The sequence below is a fragment of the Cervus elaphus genome, chromosome 3 (genome assembly GCF_910594005.1).
Source record: "Cervus elaphus chromosome 3, mCerEla1.1, whole genome shotgun sequence".
NCBI lineage: Eukaryota > Metazoa > Chordata > Mammalia > Artiodactyla > Cervidae > Cervus > Cervus elaphus.
Window position 1 is genome coordinate 54656979 of NC_057817.1, and position 23717 is coordinate 54680695.

The 23717-nt window shown below is 49.6% G+C and overlaps 1 protein-coding gene and 1 non-coding gene across 6 annotated transcripts; both read left to right on the top strand.

The window, feature by feature from the left end:
• TIMELESS (timeless circadian regulator) lies at positions 1 to 22740 on the top strand. Of its 5 annotated transcripts, XM_043889906.1 has the most exons (30): positions 5905 to 6027; positions 8833 to 8969; positions 9124 to 9277; positions 9590 to 9704; positions 9800 to 9862; positions 10151 to 10252; positions 10435 to 10590; positions 10836 to 10969; positions 11152 to 11239; positions 11530 to 11706; positions 12061 to 12278; positions 12528 to 12631; positions 12774 to 12943; positions 14694 to 14819; positions 14925 to 15076; positions 16139 to 16236; positions 16328 to 16451; positions 16560 to 16761; positions 17015 to 17160; positions 17775 to 17860; positions 17951 to 18068; positions 18152 to 18234; positions 19405 to 19547; positions 19758 to 19935; positions 20017 to 20085; positions 20206 to 20324; positions 21462 to 21723; positions 21853 to 21945; positions 22098 to 22173; positions 22633 to 22740. In XM_043889906.1, exons 2-29 carry the CDS (start codon positions 8885 to 8887, stop codon positions 22169 to 22171), a joined length of 3639 nt encoding a protein of 1212 aa, XP_043745841.1. In that variant the 5' UTR covers positions 5905 to 6027; positions 8833 to 8884; the 3' UTR covers positions 22172 to 22173; positions 22633 to 22740. The 5 variants fall into 5 exon arrangements, 4 of the variants coding, with proteins under 4 accessions (XP_043745831.1, XP_043745841.1, XP_043745827.1 ...); XM_043889896.1 differs by lacking the exon at positions 5905 to 6027 and adding an exon at positions 1 to 110 and having other exon boundaries at positions 22098 to 22740; XM_043889892.1 differs by having other exon boundaries at positions 22098 to 22740.
• Positions 15353 to 15459, top strand: LOC122686152. The gene has a single exon (XR_006338634.1). It is a non-coding gene; the product is annotated as a U6 spliceosomal RNA (small nuclear RNA).
• Positions 22741 to 23717: the final 977 nt, after the last annotated feature.

The window sequence follows — 23717 nt, forward strand, 5'->3', positions numbered from 1 at the left end:
CCCCACGTAGGCAGGGTCTGGTCCGACCCACCCTGGTGGCGGGAGCAGCCGCGGAGCTGTGCTGTCGGGCTGCTGGCTCCGCGGGGATCTGCAGGAGCGGCGGGGAGCGGGTGAGTGCGTGTGTGGGCAAGAAGGCTCGAGGTGGACTGCGTCCCTTCGTGGCCACGGGGGCTCCCCGGGGACGCGCGGAGCCCCCTTTCCCGCCGCCGGGTTTGAAGGCAGGGGGCGGGCCGCGCGCTCGGGTGCGCACGCGCAGTTCCCAGTCGGGGCTCCGTGGGTGTCCGGGCGCTTCCAGCTCGCCTGGGGCGCCCCCTTGTTCTCCCGAGGTCACTCCGCACAGCCTGGGCCGCCCGCGAGGGTGCGGCTGTGATGGAAAGGGGCTTGCAACCTTTACTGTAAGACAGGAGCTCCCCAGGAATTTCCGCTTCTGAACTTCCCATCCAATTCAGACCCGAAAAAAACAGATGTGCGACTTGGTGGTCAGCAGGAGCTGGGATCCAGTGGTCACTTGACTTAAATCTTGAGTTTTTATAAAATGGGTTTCTCATTCCCTTCTGACCTTTCCCTTGGTAGAAGACTTCTGGAGGTTGCAGTCTCTGCTTGGCTTTGTTAGCTGGACCATCAGCCGTTAATGAGGCTCCTTCCCTCTAGTCTCTCAATTCTTGGTCCTTCCTGCTGCCACTAATAACTACCTTTATAAAAAGTCAATCTGGTCATTTCAGATTACATTTAAAGCTCCTCTTTGGCTGCCCACGGTCAAGTTTAAATCCTTAGGTGGGTGTCCAGGCCTTTGGCAGTCTGACTCTGACTCAGTTGTTTCCTAAAGGTTCTGGTCATTTTTTTTCCATCTCGTGCGGTTGAATCCCAGCCCTGTGGAAAAGGTGTTTGTATGGCGTCTGTCATGCTTTGAGGCCTGTGCTCCAACTTGTCCCTGAACTTGAAGTCCTTACCACTTCTCTGCCAAATGAGCTTCTCTTTCAGGAGTGAACTCAACTGTCCCTTTGAAAACCTCTCTTTTCAGCCCTCCTAGGCCAAAGTAGTCACTTTTTCCTTTGTGTCTCTGAAGTATTTCACCTCCTTCTGTATACGACGGGCTTCACTGGTTACTCATTGGTAAAGAATCCGTCTGCCAGTGCAGGAGACACGGGTTCCATCCCTAGGTCAGGAAGATCCCCTGGAGAAGGAAGTGGCAACCCACTCCAGTATTCTTGCCTGGGAAATCCAATGGACAGAGGAGCCTAGCGGGCTACAGTCCATAGGGTCCAAAAGAGTCAGACACAACTTCACGACTAAACATTTTCTGTGGCACTTACACAATTGAGTAAGTTACTCAGCTCCTACAGTGCACTGTGTTCCGTACCAGATGGATGGAGATGGATAGAGCGGAGTTCCTGCCCTTAAGGAACTGGAAGGTGTGAGCTCAGTTACAGGGTGCCAGGGAATTCCACCCTGGCTTCCTTCCTCTGCTCACTTGGAATTGTCTTGAGCAAACTTCTCTACTTTCACAGCCTGACAGACCACCTAACTACCCGATGCCTCCAAATCTCCAGCCCCAGCCTCTCCTCCCTCAGCTTCAAAACTTGTCTACTTCAGCTTAGAAAGAATGTATTGACACTTATGTTGTGCTGGTCACAAAGATTTCTAGTCTCAGAAGAGTTTATATTTTAGTGCAGGTAACAGGAGCTTGAGTTAGAGGCACCCAAAGAGTGTTTTCAGAACACTCTTGTCCATGCCCCACTCCCGGGAGATTCTGACTCACTCACTGGACTCTGAAATTCAAAGGTGAATGTGAAACAATTCCTGCCTTCAGGGAATCGAAGGCTGATTCAGGGAGATAGATGTTTTAAACGGTCTGTTTAAGTAGTATGTACAACATGAACTACAGATGCCATGATGAAAGTCTGTTTATGGCACAAAATAAACACAAAAGAGAGATGCTTTCTGTATGGAGAAACCAGGAGGATGTGCCAGGTGGGCAGAGTTCTGAAAGGCGAGTGGATGGGCTCTAGGTGGGTGAGAGAAGGGTGTTCCTGACAGAGGAGTGTCTTGGGAGAGACGCTTAGAAGGTTAACTAGCAGACAGATCAGGAAGGACTTTGTATTGTAGGCATTAGCGCATGCTGAAGGTAAACAATTCGAATAGTACTGAAGAGAAAGATAACTATTTCTCCTGACCTAGGTCCCCCAGTTCTCCCCAGAGACAATTACTATGAGTTTCTTATGTAGTCATTGAAAGGTTTTAAGCAGTGTGGTTAAATGGCCAGCCCTGGTAACCATATTATGGATAGATTTAAGAGAACTGGACACAGGGAAAGAGGCTAGGTAGCAGCTGAGTAATCTAAGCAAGAGATACTCAGGACCTGAAGCGAGGCGGTAGCAATGGGGACAGACAAGGGCCAGACAGAAGAGCGTAAGGAAGTCAAGTTAGCTTGAGTGACTGACTCAAGGCATTTAGAATGACTTCTAGGTTTCTTTTGTGAATAGCTGAGTAGCCTGTGTCAATTCCTGAGAAATCCAACAGAAAAGTAAAGACAACCAAGGGAAAAGATGTTGCATTTGGACATATTAAGTGTGAGGATTTGAGAAGAAGATGGAGATGGCTATTCATGTGTGGGACTGGCACCAGCGAGCTCAAAGTGGCAGGAGATACCGGATGTGCTGGCTGATGGCCCAGAAATGGTAGTTGAAGATGTGGGAGTGGATTAGTTTGCCCAAGGAGCTGTGTAGAGAGACAGGAAGAGGACTAAAGGTGTAGGCTTAGGAGTCTCCCGTGGCCTCGTCGTTAGGATTCCAGGCTTTCACTGCCGTGTCCAGGGTTCAGGCCGTGACTGAGATCCCCAAGCCTTGCAGCCGTACGCACATAAAAAGGAGCGTCCCACTTGAGGAGAGGAGGAGCAGCCGGTATGGGTTTGAGGAAAGTTTTGGTTTTTTGGTTTTCGCTTTATTGGATTTCCCTCCTCCTAAGATGGAAGAGCTTTGAGCATCTTATACGGGAAAGGAGCCAGTATAAAGAGGATGTTGGAGACAAATGAGCAAGAACCAACTGAGGGATAAGAAGTGATTGATCAGGGACTTCCCTCGCGGTCCAGTGGTTAAGACTGAGCTTCCAATTGAGCTGTTACGGATGGAGAGCTTAGATTTGAAGCAAAGAGGTCACTGTGGGCATTTGAAATATGTGTTTTTCAGTTTGGGTGGAGAGCTTTTGAGAGAGGTCATTTCTGGTTTCTGCTGTTCTGAGAGGAAAGGACCAGAGACGCCAGCTGAGAGGGGTGGGAAGCCGTGGGGTAAAAGGACTGAAGGGTAATTCGTGAACGTTGGAAACAGCTGCTCCTTCAGAAGAGGGAGAGGACCAGGCACACTAAGGATGCTGGGCCAGGCTGAAGGCCTGTTCGGGTGGACGACCACATCTGTTGTGTATCATTGTGCAGGGTTGTTTGGTTTCCTGCAGCAAATCCCAGTCTAGATTTGAATCCAAGAGCCTGGAAAGTAAATGGTTGCATTGATCTGAGGCTGGGATCTTTTGTGGAGTGAATGCAGTAAGAGGAAAAAAGACTGAGACCTTACAAGAGTGATGTGTAGTGAAACAGTAGGATATGTGCTCCCGCTTGCTGTACCCCCGTCTGATCATTTTGTTTTTCAGCTTAGAAATCTTCAATTAGTCCCACGCTTATATTCTAAATCCTTAAACTGATTGTCAATAAGTTTTCCCATAAACCCAGTTCCAACCATCTTTTTCATTGCTCTCCTGTTAAGCTCCTTTATTCATAGTGGTTCCCTCTCTGCTTTTGCTCTGGAAGATTGTCTGCTCAAATTCCCCTCCTCCTAGCTGCGGAAATTCTGAGGCAGCCTTCAAAGGCCCAGTTCTAATCACACTTCTCTGACAAAACCTCCTTGACTACTTCAGCCTGAAAAGAGCCCTAGTTTTTCAGAATCTTTTTTCAATATCACTCATTTAGAGCTTGTGCTGACTTGCCTTTTATATAGTTTCCTCTATATTAGGTGAGTTTTATTTGTGCAACTAAATTCCTTACATATCTTCAACACCTGTAGCCACTGCACCCACAGAGCCCTGACTTTTGCCTAAAGCTCTTTGTAAGCACTTAATGACTGACTGTAGAGTCCAGTAGTTGGAGAGGAAATTCATATTTTGAGAAGTCTTTGTACTCAGCACTCAGTAAATATCAGTTTGATATCAGTGCTTCTCAGACTTTCTTGGTGAAGGACCAGGGTTTTTCCCCTCCCAAGCTATTGCAGACCAATGCTTTCTCCCCCTCTCACCACCAACTTTATTGTGATATAATTGACATATAAAGAACTGTTTTAAAATAGTAGGACTAGGAACTTCTATGGCAGTCCAGTGGTTAAGACTACGTGCTTCCAATGCAGGGAACATGGGTTCTATCCCTGCTCAGGTAACTAAAATGCCACATGCTGCATGGCGCTGCACCCCACCCCCTACACACAAAAAGGTAAATTTAAAATTAATTAATTAATTTTAAAAATAAAATAATAAAACTTGAATAGTATTATTAGAAAAATTAAATTACTAGAGAAGTAACATAAAAAAAAGATATACAGAATAGAGACATTTTTACTATCAGCCCATGGGATCACGAAGAGGCGGACACGATTGAATGACTAGCACTTTCATGCTTTTCACTATTAGATTCAACGTACATCGGCTCTGTCAGCTTGCTATAAGATGTTCTAAATGCTTATGCTTTGTTTTCGTACTAATCTTGAAGCAGACAGCTAACTGTTTGGACCACCAATGGGCCACCGCTCCACAGATGACATGAGTTTCGTGACCTCATTTGAACCACCCCCTACTTATTTTTCTTAGTGTGCCGATAAGAGAGCTGAGCTTTAGGTTAAGCCACATGCTGAAGATCACCACCTTAGTACTGGACAGAACTGGAATTCCAATGCCAAGTGTCATTTTGTTCATACTAGTGATACTCAAAGCTGCTTGTAGAGCAGGGTGGGTTTGGGGCCAAAGTTTTTGTTTGGTTTTGTTTTCAAGAAGTGTGTTAGTTTTCTGTTTTGAATTACAAGCATTTTTAATATTTCATGCTTTGTTTTCCTTTGGGTCTTGCATTTTGAGGCCTGCAAGTATTAATTTCAGATGATTACTGCCTCATCTCAACTGCTTAGTACTCTGCTGAGTGGGAAACTTAACTAATATTCCTTTTAAATGTCCAGGTCTGCTTTGTCTAAGGTGTTTGATAAAGTTCTCATCTGTCTATGATGAAATGTGAAAATACAGCATAATGAATTTTTTCATAAAATCAAATATATGAAATGTAAAGGACTATTTTATCCTGGGATTTTTGTCCTTGTTAGGTTTTCATGGGGTTTTTTTGGTGTTTAAATACTGAAAACAGAATGTGTAGTAATTGTGTGAGTATTTTTTATAATAGCTGTTTTGAGATACAATTCACATACCATAAAATTCACCCTTTTAAAATGTACAATTCACAGAGATATGCAACAGTTACTGCTGTCTAAGTTTAGAACATTTTCATCACTCAAAAAAGAAACCATAAGCTGACTACTAGCAATCAGCCCCATTCCCCCGTCTCCCCCAGACCCTGGCAGCCACTGAACTATAATACTTTATGTCTCTATGGATTTACCTATTCTGAGTATTGCATGTAGATGGAATTGTACAATATGTGACCTTTTGTGTCTGACTTCTTCACAGAACATAATGTTTTCAGATTTCATCCATATTATGGTATGTATCAGTACTTCATTCATTTTTATTGTCGAATAGTATTCCGTTGTATAGATATACCACTTTTTGTTTATTTATTCATCGGTTGATGGACACTGGGGTTTTTAACACTCTGGCTGTTACAGCTGTGTGCATTTTTTGGGTGGACATGTGTTTCATTTCTCTCAGGTGTTTACCTGCGAATGGAATTCCTGCCCCTATGTTAGCTCTGTGTTTAACATTCTGAGGAATTGCTAAACCAATTTCCACAGCAGCTGCACTGTTTTATAGTCCTCTGCCAGCAAAAATGAGGTTTGTGTGCCTGTATTTTTTTTTTTTAAATGTCCTTAAGTTACAAAATTTAAAGACTGCAACCTTAGGTTAGTCTCCCTAAATTAAAAAAAAAAAAAAATTAAAGACCCATCCATGAAATCCAAAAGTTTGGGAACTACTGCATTATACCAGTCTGTATTTAAAAACAAAGCAAACAAAAGAAAACCACCAAAAAAGCGCCGCACAGAAGGAAGTGGTGAGCACTCACTGCTGACTGCGGAATCCAGTTGTAGAGCTGCCTTTGCATGTTGGTTTTTCTCCAGCATAACAGGCTTGTGTGTCTTAAAGCAGTTTGCAATTACAGGGTCATTTGGCAAGTATTTCCTGAATACTGTGCCTGTGCCCGTTTCCCTCAGCCCCTGGAGTTTCTGAATATCTGGATCCGGCCTAAGCAGACGTTCTAAGATGGTTTTTTGTGTTTGTGCCGCATGTGGTGGCATGCGGGATCTTAGTTCCCCGACCAGGGATCAACCTCAGACCCCCTGCTTTGATCAGAGTCCTCACCACTGGACAACCAGAGAGGTCCCTCTAAGGTGGTTTTGAAGTGCAGCCTGGCTCAAATAACTGCAGGCATTCTGGGTATATGTTAACTGGGTATAATGTTAGTACTCTTACTTGCATACTTGCATGTTTTGTTACTTCTAACATCTTTTTCAAGGGAAAAAAAAAGAATTTCCTTTCTGCTTTTCTATTGGTTCTTTAGCAATCCAGAATTCTGGTTTTACTGTTTTGCCTTTGCTGTGGGTCAGAGAGGGGGCATGGGAGAATTATTTTCAAAGTAGAAAACACGAAGGAGAATAAAGTGCTCTGATTGAAACAAAGATAAGTTAAAGGCTTGTTTGGGGACATCCCTGGTGGTGCATTGGTTAAGAATCTGGGGCTCGGTCCCTGGTCTGGGAACTAAAATCCCACCTGCCCAGAACAACTAAGCCTGCGCACCTGAATAAAAGATCCTGCAACTCAGACCTGCTGCAGCCAAATAAATAAAAATTAAAAAAAAAAAAAAAAAACATGTAATGGAGGAGAAAAGATATATTCTAGATAATTATAACATAAAGAAGTGTTCAGTGCTGGAGGAGGCAGTCCATTTAGAATGACATGTGCTGTCAGAACCTGCCCTGCTATAGACTCCTGTCCTCATGAGGAGTTGGGTGGTATTGAGCTGGATTGTGAATGTCAGATAGACTTAGAACTTTTGGAGTTAAGGGAGATAGACTTTCCAGAAGGTGGGAGCAAGGTTTGGAGAGTGCAAGGCGGGGCTCTGTGTCTAAGAATGTGTGTGTTTGTGTTCCTGAGCTGGAGGGTTAGAGAGCCAGAGAGGCAGCTAAGGCATGGGTCTAGGAAGTGGTGGGCTGGGCAGGTGTGTGTGAGTAGATCACTTACGACAGATAATCAGATTCTAAGATAGTAAAGAATCAGCCTGCAACGCAGGAGACCTGAGTTCAGTCCCTGGGTTGGGAAGATCCCCTGGAGAAGGGAATGACTGCCCACTCCAGTATTCTTGCCTGGAGAATTCCATGGACAGAGGAGCCTGGCAGGCTACAGTCCACGGGGTTGCAGAAGAACTGGACACGGCTGAGGGTATAACACACTGGGGAAGGGGGAGCAGCAGCCTAGAGAGATAACCCGGCTACATAGACGCGGGGATACAGCACCAGGCCTCAGACCTTGGTCCTGTGGACATGCCCATTCCCGTGGGGGAACAGGGGTGGAGCTGGGCTCGAGGTACATATGGAACCTCTATGGGACATATGGGAAAGGTCTTTTTAGAGGAAGCTGAGAGTATGGCTGAATGTGATAAGGGGACAAGATTGATGGACAGTCCCGTGTGTGTGTGTGTGTTACTAGTGTCGGGTTCTGAAACATCCAGGACCTGTACCTACTTGATTATCTGATGCAGACTTAAGGACCTTTATAAAGGGGGGCATGCTTCTGAAAAGGAAGATGGTCCTTCTGCCTAGAGGGACAAGAAGTTTAACTGGCTCCTATTCACGTCTTTCCTTGTCCACCCTGTGAGGTGCTGGCTTCTACTGAGATCAGCAAAGCTTACGAGTCACTTGGGGGGGAGAGTGAAGGAACTTCCTCTGCCCAGCCCTAGGGCCTTAGAAGCCTCGGGGCTCCTGGGATATATCAGATGCTCAGTGGGGTCTCCTCACAGTCACAGCTGGGTCTTCTCAGTTCTTGTACAGAAGAGCCATAACTGTGTGTGGAAGGTGGAGGGGACTGGGGCTGGCAATTTTAAGGGAGAGGAAAGCTCGTTCCTCTCGTAGAGCTGCAGAGCTTTCTCAGGGTGAGAGTCTTGGTGTTGATGCCCTTCCCTAACCAGCTTTTTTTTCTACTACATCACCTAGACTCTGAAACATACAGTTTCAGACCTGATTTAGAGGATGCGTGCATGCTAAGTCACTTCAGTCGTGTCCAGCTGTTTGCGACCCCATGGACCGTAGCCCACCAGGCTCCTTGTCCAAGCAAGAATACTGGGGCCCAGGGATCAAACCTGTCTCTCTCATCTCTCCTCCATTGCTAGGCAGGTTCTTTACCATTAGCACCATCTGGGAGGCCCCAGTTTAGAGGATGGGATGGCTTAACTCTTAGGCTTGGAGCCTCCTTGGCTGAAGCCTTAACTTAAAGCTTTCCCTGAGACTGGGAACAACACTTGTTGGTGCTGATGGAAGTGAAGCATTTGAGGATTTTGTTCAGAATACCCAAAGCGTTCAGGCCCTGTGCGCTCCCCCCCTTTTGTGGGGAGGAGCCCACATTTGTTTTCTCTCCTTGTCTCTGTAGGCCTCGTCATTTCTCTGTCCCTCGGCTCGTCCACTGATGTGTGGGCTTGAGCATGATGAACTGTGAACTTCTTGCCACATGCAGTGCCCTCGGGTACTTGGAGGGAGACACTTACCACAAGGAGCCAGACTGCTTAGGTGAGTCCCTTTTTGAGGAAACCGATTAAAAAAGGAAAAAAACTTACTTGAACCGCGATCTTTTGAATTTCTCAAGCCATGGGTGTGAAGGGCGCAGGGACCTGGGTGGAGCTTCTTCCCCGGTTCCATGTAAGTGTTTGTTCTGTCCCTGAAGAGAGTGTGAAGGACTTGATCCGCTACTTGAGGCACGAGGATGAGACGCGGGACGTGCGGCAGCAGCTGGGGTCGGCTCAGATCCTGCAGAGCGACCTCCTGCCTATCCTCACCCAGCATCGCCGCGACAAGCCTCTCTTTGATGCCGTTATCAGGTGATGACCCAGCTTCTTTTCTTTTTAATTGAAGTATGGTTGGTTTATAACACTGTGTTAATTTCTGCTGACAGCAGAGTGACCTAGTTACACACACATGTGTATGTGTGTGTATATAAACACACACATTGTTTTTTATGTTTTCTTTCACTGTGGCTTTTATCACAGGCTGTTGAATCTAGTTTCTGTGCTAAGCCGCAGGATCTCACTGTTGATCCCTCAGCTTTTTAAGGTTTACCGTGGGCCAGCCTTTGGTGTTGGTGCCCGGTGAGGAACCCTAACAGCGTCTCCCTCCCCTCGTGACCTCCCCAGGCTGATGGTGAACTTGACACAACCAGCCCTGCTGTGTTTTGGCGGCGTGCCCCAGGAGCCCAGCCTCCGGCACCACTTTCTGCAGGTGCTGGCTTACTTGCAGGCTTACAAAGAGGTGAGGTTTTTCCCCCAGAGTCCGTGGGGCAGAGTTGGGGGCGGTGGGGAAGGAGAACGTGGAGCCTGCTTAAGGTCCGTTCCCCTGTTTCGTAGGCCTTTGCCAGTGAGAAGGCATTTGGGGTCCTCAGTGAAGCTTTGTATGAGCTACTGCAGCTGGTGAGTCTCCGCCTCCCAAGATGCCAGGCGGGCTGGGGGCGGGGGTGCAGCTAACGCCCTGCTCCTCCTCCGCGGAGTCCCAGGCAGGGCGTCGTCACGGCGATCCGGCCCCTGGGGTACCAGTCCAGTCCACTGCGCTGAGTCTGCTGCCTCGGGACTGCCTGAACAACACTTCCTTTCTTTCTTTTTAATCCTGACCCTTCTCTGTGCCTCTGCCCCTTCGTCAGGGTAGGTCCCTCCCGCCTTCCCCAGGGGGTCTCTTCCTCTGTCTCTCCTTCTTCTGATCAGGGCTGGGAGGAACGGCAGGAGGAAGACAACTTGCTGATCGAGCGCATCCTGCTGCTGGTCAGAAACGTCCTCCACGTCCCCGCCGACCTTGAGCGGGAGCAGGTGATCCGGGGCGGTCTGGGCTCTCATGCTCGGTCAGGGTGAGCAGCCCCCTTTTCCGCTGTCCTGTCCTCTGACCGGCCTGGGTGGGGGGCACCTTGGTCAAGGAGTGAGCTGAAGAACCCCCAGGCAGGGCGGGAGAACTGACCGAGCGCCCCCTTTCCACCTCTCCGCTCTCTGCTCAGCGGATCGACGATGACGCCAGCGTCCACGACCGGCTTCTCTGGGCGCTGCACCTCAGTGGCCTGGACGACCTGCTCCTCTTCCTGGCCAGCTCGCCCGCGGAGCAGCAGTGGGGCCTCCACGTGCTGGAGGTCATCTCCCTGATGTTTCGTGACCAGGTGAGACCCTGGCCTGTTGCCGCCGTCCCTCGCCTCGCATCCTTTTCTGCCGTGCGGCCAGAATTGTTCTTGAGTCATGACCGAGATGTCTGGGGAAGGCAGGTGACTTGTGGAGTAGCCATGTCTTAAGTCCGGGGTCCCAGCAACAGTCCTGTTTTCGGTCACTCTTTCTGTCCCCCCAGGAGGTGAGCTCAGAATAGGGAATGACTGCCCTTCTGACTCGCCCCTCCTTGTTCTAAATCCAGAGCCCTGAGCAGCTGGCAGGAGTAGGGCAGGGACGCTTGGCCCAGGAGCGGAGGACAGATGTGGCGGAGCTGGAGGTGTTGCGCCAGCGAGAGATGGCGGAAAAGAAGACCCGAGCCCTGCAGCGAGGCAACAGGTGAGTGGCAGACAGCCGCTCGAGCCGAGTTCCCATTCCTGCAGCGTGGGATGCCAGGGCTCGGGCCGAACGCTGGGTCACAGCGCGCTCTGGTGTGCCACTGAAAGAGGGTGAGGACGGAGCTTCCACAGAATGCAGGGGTCACCCTGCAGTTTTTTTTGTTTTTTTCTTCCCCTCTGCAGGCATTCTCGGTTTGGGGGTTCCTACATCATCCAGGGCTTGAAATCCATTGGGGAGAGGGACCTCATCTTTCATAAAGGTCTCCACAATGTGAGTATGGGCCCATCGGGGCGGTTGGGGGGACATTGTAGAGTAGGGGGCCTACAAAGGGTAAGCATCTCTGGAGGTCAAGCCATCTCTGTTCTTGGGCTTAGAAAGTTGGAGGCGTAGGAGGCATAGAGTTTTGGCGTTGTCTTTACTGGCATCTTCACTTAGTACTGGCGGGAAAGAACCTTCTACATGTTTCTTCTGAGAAAACTGAAGTACCAAGGATGTGGAAAGAGCTGCCAGTGAGGGAGGTGCTCAGGGCTAATTCTGATCCCCTCAACCTCTACCCCCAGCTCCAAAACTACACTTCCGACCTGGGGAAGCAGCCCCGACGGGTGCCTAAGCGTCGCCAGGCTGCCCGGGAGCTGTCCGTCCAGCGCCGCTCCGCCCTCAACGTGAGACTCTTCCTCCGGGACTTCTGCTCAGAGTTCCTAGAGAACTGTTACAACCGGCTCATGGGCTCGGTGAAGGTGAGAGCCTAGGAAGGGTGGAGCAGAGAGGTTACTCGGGCCTCTGGTGGGGGAAGGGCAGGCTGGTGAGGAGCCCACGGGAAGCTAGCCGAAGAGCATGGACTAGCAGGCGGGAAGGGTGTCGGGTGCTCCTGAGACATGGTCAGGAGGGAGTGGTTATTGATGGGACAAAAAAGACTATGGAGTAGTTGCCCCAGAGGAAAGGGAAGGGAACGTGGAGAGGATAAGAGGAGGATGGAAATTCGGGTCCTGGTATATTGTCACAGTGGTGTCCAGGGTCCACCTGGTCATGGTAGGACAGGAGGAAGTGGGGAGCCCTGAGGTCATGGAGTGATCTGTTTTTCCTGGATGTAGGACCACCTGCTTCGGGAGAAGGCTCAACAGCACGACGAGACCTACTACATGTGGGCCCTGGCTTTCTTCATGGCCTTCAACCGAGCTGCCTCCTTCCGGCCAGGCCTGGTTTCTGAGACCCTCAGTGTCCGCACCTTCCACTTCATTGAGCAGAACCTCACCAACTACTATGAGATGATGCTGACCGACCGCAAGGAAGCCGCCTCCTGGGCACGCCGGTGAGCGGGAGGAGAACTGGGGTCAGAGTGGGCATCTCGGGCAGGTTGGGAATCAGAACGCCTGAATTCGGGATGGTGCTTTTCTTCCCTATTTCAGGCTTCAGGTGGTCAGGCTGGGGAGCAAGGACAGGCTGGGTCATTCAGTTTTTGATGGAACTATTTTGGGAGGTGGGGGTGCAAAGGGGTGATACTGTTTCCATGAACCAGGGTGCTAAGCTGTCCTCCCTTTCCCCTCCTTTCTTCTTGCAGGATGCACCTGGCCCTGAAGGCGTATCAGGAGCTGCTGGCCACGGTGAACGAGATGGACGTGTGCCCAGACGAGGCTGTGAGGGAGAGCAGCCGCATCATCAAGAGTGAGGCCTGGCCTGGTCGCTGGTCCTGCCGTCCCTGCCTCTCGACCCAGACCTCACCCTTCCCATCCCAGCTCCACCTGTCTCTCCCATCCCCAAGCTTTCCAGACCAGTCCTTCCATCCCCTTCTCTTCCCTGTTTGCAGACAACATTTTCTACGTGATGGAGTACCGGGAGCTCTTCCTGGCTCTCTTTCGGAAGTTTGATGAGAGATTCCAACCCCGCTCTTTCCTTCGTGACCTGGTGGAAACCACCCACCTCTTCCTCAAGATGTTGGAGCGGTTCTGTCGGAACCGCAGGAACCTGATGGTGCAGGTATGGGGCGGCCCAGGGGTGTAGAAAGAGCTGGGGGGAAAGGAGGAAGGGGAAAGCTGATCTGTTAGAAGGACTCTCAACTGAGGCCAAGAGTTTTGTTGGTGTTGCCATTGTGAGTTGGCCTTGTGAATTTCCCCTCATGCGGTTAATTCCTGATCTACCGTAAATATCTTCATTCAGGAACCATTTATTAAACACCTGCTCTGTGCTAAAAGCACAAAGACTCTGGGGGTCCATAATTTTAGAATTTAGTAATTATGCTGTGCTATTTCCTGGCTATTCTTCAGGAGCTCACTGTCGTGAGATAGAAAGGGCCTCCCTTACATTAAAAGGCAGAGGTCTGGGGACTTGCCCTGCAGTCCATTGGTTGAGACTCTGCACTCCCGCTGCAGGGGGCCAGGGTTTGATCCCTGGTCTGGGAATTAAGACCCTGCATGCCGCCTAGCGAAGCCAAAAATAAAAAAAGTCAGAGACCTGGGATGTCATCCTGTATTAGTTACTGTTAGAATAACTCAAGCCGCTTGTGTGAGTCTCCAGGTCTTTAGAGTTGATTATAATATCTACCCATATGAGCCTGAAATGAAATAATAAATGAAAAATCTGGGACAAGAAGAAAACGTCAAGGCATTTCTATCCTGGAGACGCAAGGACTCTGCTTTGTAAAAATTTTCCTGTACTTCTATTTGCTACAGCTTAAAACTTGGTCAGGAGTGAACTTGAAAGGGGCTGTGGTACCAATGTACTCAGTCACTCAGTTCTATCCACTGCAACTCTTTGTAACCCCATGGACTGCCGCCCACCAGGCTCCTCTGTTCATGGCATTTCCCAGGCAACAATACATGCCATTTCCTGCTCCAAGGATCGAACCCAAGTCTCTTGCGTCTCCTGCATTGGCAGGCGGATTCTTTACCACTGCGCCACCTAGGACAGCCGTAGTACCAATGAGACTTTTCTAAAAGGTCTTTTTTCACTCAGAACCCTGTTGTATCCTCAGTACTGTATGGCACGTTTAGCGTTTACTATGTCTCAGAGGTGGTGCTAAGATTTTCCCATAATCCCTACAACACCATCAGGACGCAGCCGCAGAGTGGTTAAGCCAGTTGTCCGAGGTCTTGCGGGTAAATGACTAGCATCCATCCTTAATTCTGACCTGCTGGAATCCAGGCTCCTGCTCCTGACCTTTGGTGTGTTTGAAGTTCCTTGAATATATCATGAATGTCATTAAGGACCTCATCACACATCTTTACCCACAGCAAAGACTGATTTACAGCCATGAGTTGGGGAGACAGGCTCAGGGTATTGGCTTTCATTCCTCTGCTTTTCAGGACGAAAACAATCGTAGTGTACTTTTGCAGAATGCTTTCCTTTTTACAAAGCCCTTTCATGTAGCAGTTTTTATCCTTACAGCAAATCTGTCTATTCTGTAGACTTCTGCTTAGGGTGTCGCCCCGAGAAATGAGTCACGTGCTGTTCCTGTGTTCTGCCGTGGCACCTTATGCTCAGCCACATTCTAGGTCTTATCCACGCTGTGGTGTCGTTCACCCACTTCCCTGCTTCCCCCACCGGGGCCCCAAGGAGAAGGCCACGCGCTGGTCGCTGCTGCTTACCCGCTGCCAGCAAGGAGCGCATGGTGGTCACTCCGTGAATGTCTGATTAATCCAGACTTCTGACTAATTAGTTCTTAGAGGACATTGACGGGGAAAGTCCTCTCTGGCTCTCCTGCTGTCCTCTCACAGTTCTTTCTCCTTAGAACAAACGAAAGAGAAGAAAGAAGAGAAAGAAGGCATCTGCTGCTTCTGGCGATGCCCCCTACAGCCCAGAGGAGCTGGAGGCCGTGTGGCCCTCCCTGGCCGAGCAGCTGCAGTGCTGTGCCCAGGCAAGTAGCTGCAGAAACCTTCTCTTGCGTCCAGTGCCCTGGACGGGCTGTCTCGGCATCCCCTCAGCCCTCCACGTTTCCGTGGCTTTGATCATCCCTCTCTAGGGTTCTGAGCTCGGCTTGGACTCTGCGGTTCCCTTTGACGCGGCCTCAGAGGTGCCGGTGGAAGAGCAGCGGGCAGAAGCCATGGTGCGGATCCAGGACTGCCTCCTGGCTGGCCAGGCCCCGCAGGCCCTGAGCCTCCTGAGGTCTGCCCGGTAAGAGCTCTCTCTGCCCGCCATCCTCCTGCATCCGGCCCCTGGGCTTCTGGGGGTGGAGAGTGGCTTTCACTGGGGCACGGGGTTCCCAGTCTTCCAAAGAGAGCAGACCCCTCAGAAGCGCAGGAGCTCTCTCTGCGCGGGAGGCTGAGTCCGGGGTGTCTTGGTTTTGCTTTATTAGGTTTATCGTTTGTTTTGTTTCACTTTTGAAAAATATCAGCACAGTTAGTTGGGGGAAAAAATAGAGATAATTCTATGAGCCAAAGATAGCCGTCAGTGCTCGCTTCAGCAGCACATACACTAAAATTGGAACAATACAGAGAAGGTTAGCATGGCCTGTGCGCAAGGATGACACGCAAATCCGTGAGGCGTTCCACATTTAAAAAAAAAAATAGCCGTCGTTAACATTTTGATGAATTACATTCCAGAGTATTTTTCCCTTCTGTGTTATATATAGACATATGCACCTTCTTTTACAAAATCAAAATATTATGATACCGATTTATGGTATTTTTTTCAATTCTCAATATATTGTGAGCATCATTTCTCATCAGATATATTTATGCAATTGTTAATGGCTTTAAAACCCCATTGTGTATATTTGTCCAACTAAATGTCATGCATTTAGATAACTTGCATTTTGTTCCTCTATGATTTTCATTGCAATGAGGCTTACGAGGGAAAATTTCCCTAGAGTCTTTTTGTTTCATCTTTGAGATGACAGTTTGCATTCTCTTTCCAGTTGGCAAGTAAGTCTAAATTCCATCTACTACTTCAAATTATAATTTAGATTCCCTCTGGTGAAAGTGTTAGTCAGTCAGTCATGTCTGACTCTTTGCAGCCCCATGGACTGTAGCCCACCAGACTCCTCTCTCCATGGAATTTTCCAGGCAAGAACACTGGAGTGGGTACCCATTCCCTTCTCCAGGGAATCTTCCCAACCCAGGGATTGAACTGAGATCTCCCACATTGCAGGCAGATTCTTTACCATCTGAGCCACCAGGGAAGCCCAAATTCCCTCTGGCAAAAAGCCTTTTTTTTCTTTTTCTTTCTGTGCTGCAGGGAGGTGTGGCCAGAAAGAGATGTGTTTGGTGCTCAGGACATCTCCCCAGAGGAGGAGATCCAGCTACTGAAGCAAATCCTCTGGGCCCCACTCCCCCGTGAGTCTCCATTCCCTTCTCTTCGCTCACCTCCCCTTTCTTCTCTAGCGCCAGCCTCGCAGACACCCGGTAATCCTCACTCTTTCTGTAGGCCAGCAGGGGCTGGAGGAACAAGGGGCAGAGCAAGAGGACGAAGAGGAGGAGGAGGAGGAGGAAGCGCTGGACGTGGTCCAGGTGTCGGAGAGAGAATTTAACTTTCTGGACTACCTGAAACGGTGCGCACCCAGCGGACGGGGCTGGTGTCGGGGTGCAGACCGGGGCGCCAGGCGGCCGCGCTGTGTCTTTCTCACGCCCACGTCGTCTCGCTCCCTGTCTCGGCGCAGCTTTGCAAACGCGACCGTGCTCCGAGCCTACCTGCTGCTGCTGCGGAGCTACAAGCAGAACGGCGCCCACACCAACCACTGCGTGGTCAAGATGCTGCACCGGCTGGCCCACGATCTCAAGATGGAAGCCCTGCTTTTCCAGCTTTCCCTCTTCTACCTCTTCAACCGTCTGCTCAGCGACCCTGCCGCCGGGGCCTACCAAGTGAGGCAGCAGGGGAGAACGGGGTCTGGAGGCCTAGGGAGGGCCCGGGGTAAAAGGCCCTGCGGGGCGTCAGGGCTGAGCCGCGAGCGGACGCTGAGGACGGAGGCAGGCAGGTTGGGGGAGCCGCGTGGGGAAGGACAGAAGAGGCCAAGCGAGGAGGGCCAGCTGGGAACAGGTGTCCAGACGATCCCCAGAGGCCCGTGTTCCTGTCTGTGTAGGCCACGGGCCTGGCAGCAGCCTCCCTCTCCCGCAGGAGCTGGTGACCTTTGCCAAGTATATCCTGGGCAAGTTCTTTGCTTTGGCCGCTGTCAACCAGAAAGCCTTCGTGGAGCTGCTGTTCTGGAAGAACACCGCTGTGGTTCGAGAGCTGACCGAGGGCTACGGCTCCCAGGACGGCGGGTGAGCTTGAGGACAGGGGAAGGCCTGGTGGTCGGTGGTGGGGGGCGACCCGGCGCGCCGTGTCAGAGCTGGGGGACCTGGCGGATCAGCCGGTGTCCCCTTTCTTTCCCTTCCGTACCTGAGAAAACAAGCCCCGAAGGTGAAGTGTGTTACCTAATTTCACCCGAGAGAGAAACGGGGATCGAGCCCAAGCGTCCTGTCTGCCCTCGTTTCCTCCTCCTTCACCAGCGTTCGGGGGGTGCGGTCAGAGTCGGGGGCCCACAGAGACTCTGTATGTGCCTTATGCCAAGAAGTGCTGGGAAGCCGTAAGGACACACAGAAATGTCTGTCCTCTTTCTCTGAGTAGCTCGGCTCCTCTCCTTTTCTCTTCTCTCTCCTCGTGATACCCTCAGCCCCTGCAGTATCAGCTTCCAGGGGCCCAACCTGGAGGATCGTAGTTTGATTTTGGGATTCTTAAATAGAAGGAGACTGAAAGGAAGGAGGCACACCTTGGGCCTCTGCTGGCTGGCTGCTTTGAGATGCCTGGGCCGCCCTGGCTCCTGTCAGAAGGGAAGGCCCTTGGTCTCCTCTTTCGGAGCCAGCAGCCTCCACGATCCCCTCCTTTCCCCACTCAGATCTTCTGGCGGCAGACTCCCCAGGTGGAGCCCAGAGGAGGAGGCCCAGCTTCGGGAACTGTACCTTGCGCATAAGGATGTGGAAGGTATGAGGCCTTGAGGTCCGAGGAGCTCGAGGGAGGAAGGCAGCCAGAGCCCCGGGACCCCCCTCCCAGCATCACCCTCCTCCGCCTCAGGTCAGGATGTGGTGGACACCATCTTGGCGCACCTGAAGGCCGCTCCTCGGACACGCAGGCAGGTCATCCACCACCTGGTGCGGCTGGGGCTGGCCGACAGCGTCAAGGACCTCCCGAGGTAGCGGCCGTGCCCTGGCGGGGGCTGAGCCGGGGACCCAGCGCGCAGCCCTGAGCGCCCCCCCACGGACCCTCCCCGAACAGGAAAGGAACCCAGATTGTGCTGTGGACGGAGGGCCAGGAGCTTGAGCTGCAGCGGCTTTTTGAGGAGTTCCAGGACTCCGACGGTGAGCGGGCGGGGCTCGGGGAGCCTCTGAGAGGAGAGCCCCCGCTGCTGCCTCTTCCCGAGGGAGGCTTATTGTCTCCTTTCTGTCCACCTGCTCTATTGTGGTGTCACATTTGCATTTGTTTGTTTTTAAGGATTTTTTTTTCTTTTTTTAATTATATAAGTTACAAGTGTACAATTCACTGCAGTGTGATTCACTATAGTCACTAATTTTTTTTATAGTCACTAATTCTTTAATTTTATGCCCCATTTATCATTGTTAAAAAATATTGGCTGTACGCCCCATGTTGTACAATATGTCCTTGTAGCTTATTTTATACCTAAGTTTGCAACTCTTAATCCCCTCCCGCCGCATTGCCGCTCCCCCTTTCCCACTGGTAACCACTAATTTGTTCTGTGAGGCTGCTGCTTTTTTGTTATATTCATTCGTTTTATTTTTTTAGAACCCACATATAAGTGATGCCATATAATATTTCTGTCTTAATTATTTCACTTAGCATAATGCCCTCCAAGTCCATCCATATTGCCACAAATGGCGAGAATTCATTCTTTTTTATGGCTGAGTAGCATTCCTGTATAAGTGTATGTTGCTGTTGTTGTTTAGTTGCTAATTTGTACCTGACTCTTCGCAACCCTGTGGACTGTAGCCTGCCAGGCTCCTCCGTCCATGGGATCTCCCAGGCAGGAGTACTGGAGCGGGCTGCCATTTCCCGCTCCAGGCATCTTCCCGACCTGGGGAGCGAACTCACGTCTCCTGTGTGGCAGATGGATTCTTTACTGTCTGAGGCACCTGGGAAGCCTCAGGTGTTTTACATCTGAGGCTTCAGATGTAAGCACCTGTGTGTGTTTTACATCTTTATTCATTTGTCTGTTTATGGACACTTAGATTGCTTTTATACCTTGGCAACTGTAAACAATTCTGCCAAGAACATTGGAGTACATGTGTCTTCGAATTAGTGTTTTTATTTTTTTTGGATATACACTCAAGAGTGGAATTGCTGGGTTACATGGTAATTCTATGTGTAGTTTTTTGAAAGACCTCCATGCTGCTTTTTTGTGGCGTCATTTTTGAGTGAACTGAGTTATCCCCTTTCCAAAGCCTGCTCTCTCTTTTCTGTACCAGTCCCTCTCCCCTGCTGCTCTCGGCCGTTCACACTTTCTCTCTCTATAGATGTCCTGGGTAACATCATGAAGAACATTACAGCCAAACGCTCACGGGCCCGAATAGTGGATAAACTGCTGGCTCTGGGGCTGGTGGCTGAGCGGCGGGAGCTGTACAAGAAACGCCGGAAGAAGCTGGCACCCTCGAGCTTGGTAACAGTCTTTCCCTGGCTCTGCCAGCTGGGCGTGCCCCCCTCCCACCCCTCTCCCCCTGCAGTGCTCCTTAGAAGTAGCCCACCCAGATTCTTCCTGCCTCAGGCTCTTCTGAATAGGCCCCCCCAGTGTGGTAGTCAGGAACCGAGGACTCCACGCAGTTCCTTATCTTGTCTCCTTTGGTCCATTTCTCACCCCAATGAATTGGAGCCTGATGAAGAGGAATCGTTGCACGATTTTTGCCAGGAAGATCTAGACGAAGAGGAAAACGTGCCAGAGAAAGAGGATGAAGAGGATGAAGAGGAAGAAGGCGGCTCAGAAGCAGAGCAAGCCCAGGCTGGCTCCGTCCTTTCAGCTGAATGCCTGGGGCAAAGTCTGCACCAGGAAGGTGAGGGCTTGGTTGGGAGAGGTGTCTCAGATGGCAGGGTTGGTCGTGTGGACCAGCCGTGAGTTTCCCATACTCCCTCAGGCTTTTCCGCTCCCCTCCTCTGGCTCCAGAACTGCTTCCTCCGAGCAGCAGATGATCGGGAAGAGGTCGGTGAGTGAATAAGTGACGGATTTGGGAGGATTGGGGTCTGGAGGCTGCTGGGGACCTGCCATGGGATGGAGGGCCAGTTCCTTCTTCACGTCTTCACCATGTGACCGGGTCTTGTCCTAGGCTGCTCCCAGGCAGTTCCAGTGGTGCCACTGACAGAAGAAAATGAGGAAGCGATGGAAAATGAACAGTTCCAACAGCTGTTGCGAAAGCTAGGGGTTCGGCCTCCTGCCTCTGGACAGGTAAATGCACCAGTTAGGACATCAGCCAAGCATCGTGTTGCCTCTTTAAGATGCATCTTCTCACTCCGTGTCATCTCTGACCATGACTCCTGCAGCAGCTGTCCTGCTAATCTTCCTCACCTATCTTCTCTTCTCCTAAGCCCATCTTCCACACTGCTTCCACATTATCTTTCTAAAATATAGTTTTGATTATATCCCTCCCCTGATCAGAACACTTGGTGTTCCCCACCGTTTGCAGGACAAAGTCCACAGCCTCTGAGTGATGTAGCTGGCCTTGGCCAAGCTTTGCAGCCTCACAATCATGCCACCCAACACCTGCCTCACACTGTAGTCATCCTGAGCTACTTTCCGTCCTCCAAACAGACCTTTTCATACCTGTAAACAGTCAATCATGCCAGAACCTTCCCCCTACTGGAAGGTTCCAGCCACACACACAGGTGGCCGATCACCCATCTTCCTGATGAACAGACTACCCGACCTTCAAGAGTTTAGTTCAGCTGTCACTTCCTCAAGAAAGCAGTCTCTTTCACCCCTTCAACCACACTTCCTACCAAAATTCACCAGAGGCTCAAGTCTCTAATACAAAACGGCATAGTATTGGTGTACAGTCTTTGCATGTAGTCTCTATAGATTACCTGTCATAACTAATACAATATAAATGCTATGTGCATCATAGTCAGTGTGCAGCAAGCTCAAGTTTTCCTTTTGGAACTTTCTGGAATTTTTCATTTCTTTCCCCAGTATTTTTGGTCCGTAGTTAGTTGAATCCATGGATGTGAAACCCGCAGATGCAGAGAGCCAACTGTAATCATTTTGGTGGCTGAGATTTGTTTGTCCCCTTAGTATAGCCCCAGTCCTGTGGTGTTACGGTACATTGTTACAGTACATTGGTTCTTTCTCCTGTTTGATTGTGAGATCCTTGAAAGCATGGATCGTATCTGACTCACTTTTAGGGCCCTAGAATCCATTCATTTACTTAAGTAATTAACAGCTGGATTAATAAGCAATGAGTTCACAACCCTTGTGGCGCTTCACCAATGTAGGCTTGTATGTATTCAGTGAGTAATATAAAAATCTGGTGAGCTAGAGGCTTCTCCTTTCCCATTGCTCCTGCTTTCAACTCCTTTGCCACTATAGGAAATCTTCTGGCGAATTCCAGCCAAACTGAGTCCCACCCAGCTCCGGAGGATGGCAGCTTCCTTGAGCCAAGCAGAAGGGGAGGAAAAGCTTCATTTAGGATTAGAATCTAAGGTCTCTGGGGAGCCAGGCCTAGAGGAGGAGCACCAACAGGAAGAGGAGCACCAACAGGAGGAGGAGCACCAACAGGAGCACGGAGCACATGCCTTGAAGACCCTCCCGTTAGCCCGGAAAAAGAAAGCAGGCCTGGTGTCACCAGAGGGTAATACCAGGACCACTTATCTACTGTATGCTTACTGCGTGCTGGCCATATCGATCAAGAGGGTCTACAAGACTTCTGAGACTACAAGAACCTAGTTCCCTAATTTCATGCCTCTTGTGGTTGTTTCAGAGGAAGGGACCAGTGGTGGGAAAGAGCAGCTGATGATGGCACCCAAGAAGCGACAACTGCTGGACAGTGATGAGGAGCAGGAGGAAGATAAAGGTGGGAGCGGAAGTGGGGAGTCTGGTCGGGACCTGCTTTATCTTCTAACCTCTAGCACTCTTCTCTCCAGTCCAGAAGATAAATGCTACCAGCCTCCTTCTCCATAACATACTTAGATCTCCTCTCTCGTCTCATCCCTGTCATTCCCACAGCACCAGAGGTGGGAGTTCCAGGAATCCGGAAGAAGAAACGGTTTCAGATTGAGGATGATGATGAAAGCGACTGAAGGTGCAGATGCCCAGGGCAGAGATAAACCCCATTTTTAGGTGGTGAATTTGAATCCGAGTTTGGAGGGGCATACAGGACCTGGAAGCTCCTCTTACTGGACAGCAGCTGTGGCGCCCCAGACTTCCGCGTGGGTTTAGAGTCCAGGAAGGCCAGGCCACAGTGTCGGCCTCCTGTTGCTTCCTCCTCCTCCCAGTTTTATCCGTGTGTCTCAGTCGCTCTCTGGAGACTTATTCCTCTGCTTTGGTTTTAGTAGCACTCCCTGGCAAAGGAGAGGTGTGGTCCAAGGTGTGTAGAAGGCACCTTGGACCCCTCTTAGTGGTCTGTTCTTTTGGCTTTCTGCGGGAGGTGGGTCCCAGCACTCGGTGGGGAGTCTCGTGATGTGGTAAGTGTGGGTACTGCAGCATTTTAAAAAGGCTCCCCTTCTCATTTTCTTTCCTGTGATCACCTTCAAAACACCAGATTGAGCCCAGTTCCTGCCACTGAAGTAAGGCTGAGATGGAGTATTCTTCAGATGATTATGTTTGGTTGGTGTTTGGCATCAAATTAAACATGTAAAATTTAAAAGTTGCCAATGTTGATCTGACTTACCAATCTAAATACCCCAACCCTCCACCTGCATCTTTGTGAAAGAACTTTTAACTGTTAGGTTTAAAAGAAAAGGTCAGCCTTCCCTTTTCTCTTGCTTTCCCTGCAAAAGACACAAAAACATTCTTACCTCAAAGATCCTTTGTCCAGGATAAACCTTTAGGGTTAAAAGAATATGCATCAGAGCAGACACATGAAAAGATGCTCAGTGTTGTTAACCATCGGAGAAGTGCAAATTGAAACCACGGTGAGATATCACCTGATAGCTATCAGAGTGGCTGTCATCAAAAAGACACGGATAACAAATGTTAGGCTGTAGAGAAAGGGGGCCCTTTACACTGTTGATAGGAACATACTGGGCTGGCACGACTCAAATGAACTTTTCTGTCAACCCCATAAATTGGTGTAGCCACTGTGGAAAATGGTATGGAGGGTCCTAAAAATAAACACTAAAAGTAGAACTACCATATGACCAAGCAATTCCACTCCTGGGTATATATCTGAAAAATGAGAATGCTAATTCACAAAGATATATGCACTCGAGTGTTCATAATTATTTACCATAGCCAAAATATAGAAGTGTCCTAAGTGTCCATCAACAGAAAAATGGATAAAGAAGATGTGGCAAATATGTGATGGAATATTACTTAGCCATGAAAAGGAATGAAATTCTGCCATTTGCAATAACATGGAGGGACTGGAAGGGTATTATGCTTAGTGAAATAAGTCAGACAAAACCTGTATCACATGTATATGGAATCTGAAAAAAACAAACTAGTTTCTGGTTGGGAAACAGAAGGGAAAGGAGCAATTTAGAAGTAGAGAGTTAACAGGTACAAACTGCTATGCATAAAATAAACCACGAGGATATAATGTATAGAATAGGGAACATAGGCAGTAATTTTATAATAACTAAATGGAGAATAACCTTCAAAATTGTGACTTGCTATGTCATATAT

Bases quoted from the DNA above. Each gene is read 5' to 3' on its own strand.
- TIMELESS (XM_043889896.1), top strand. From the start codon at position 8,885: ATGATGAACTGTGAACTTCTTGCCACATGCAGTGCCCTCGGGTACTTG. The intron at 11,240-11,529 runs GTGAGTATGGGC...CTCTACCCCCAG, and splicing joins TTCATAAAGGTCTCCACAAT to CTCCAAAACTACACTTCCGA. The intron at 18,069-18,151 runs GTAGCGGCCGTG...CTCCCCGAACAG, and splicing joins AGCGTCAAGGACCTCCCGAG to GAAAGGAACCCAGATTGTGC.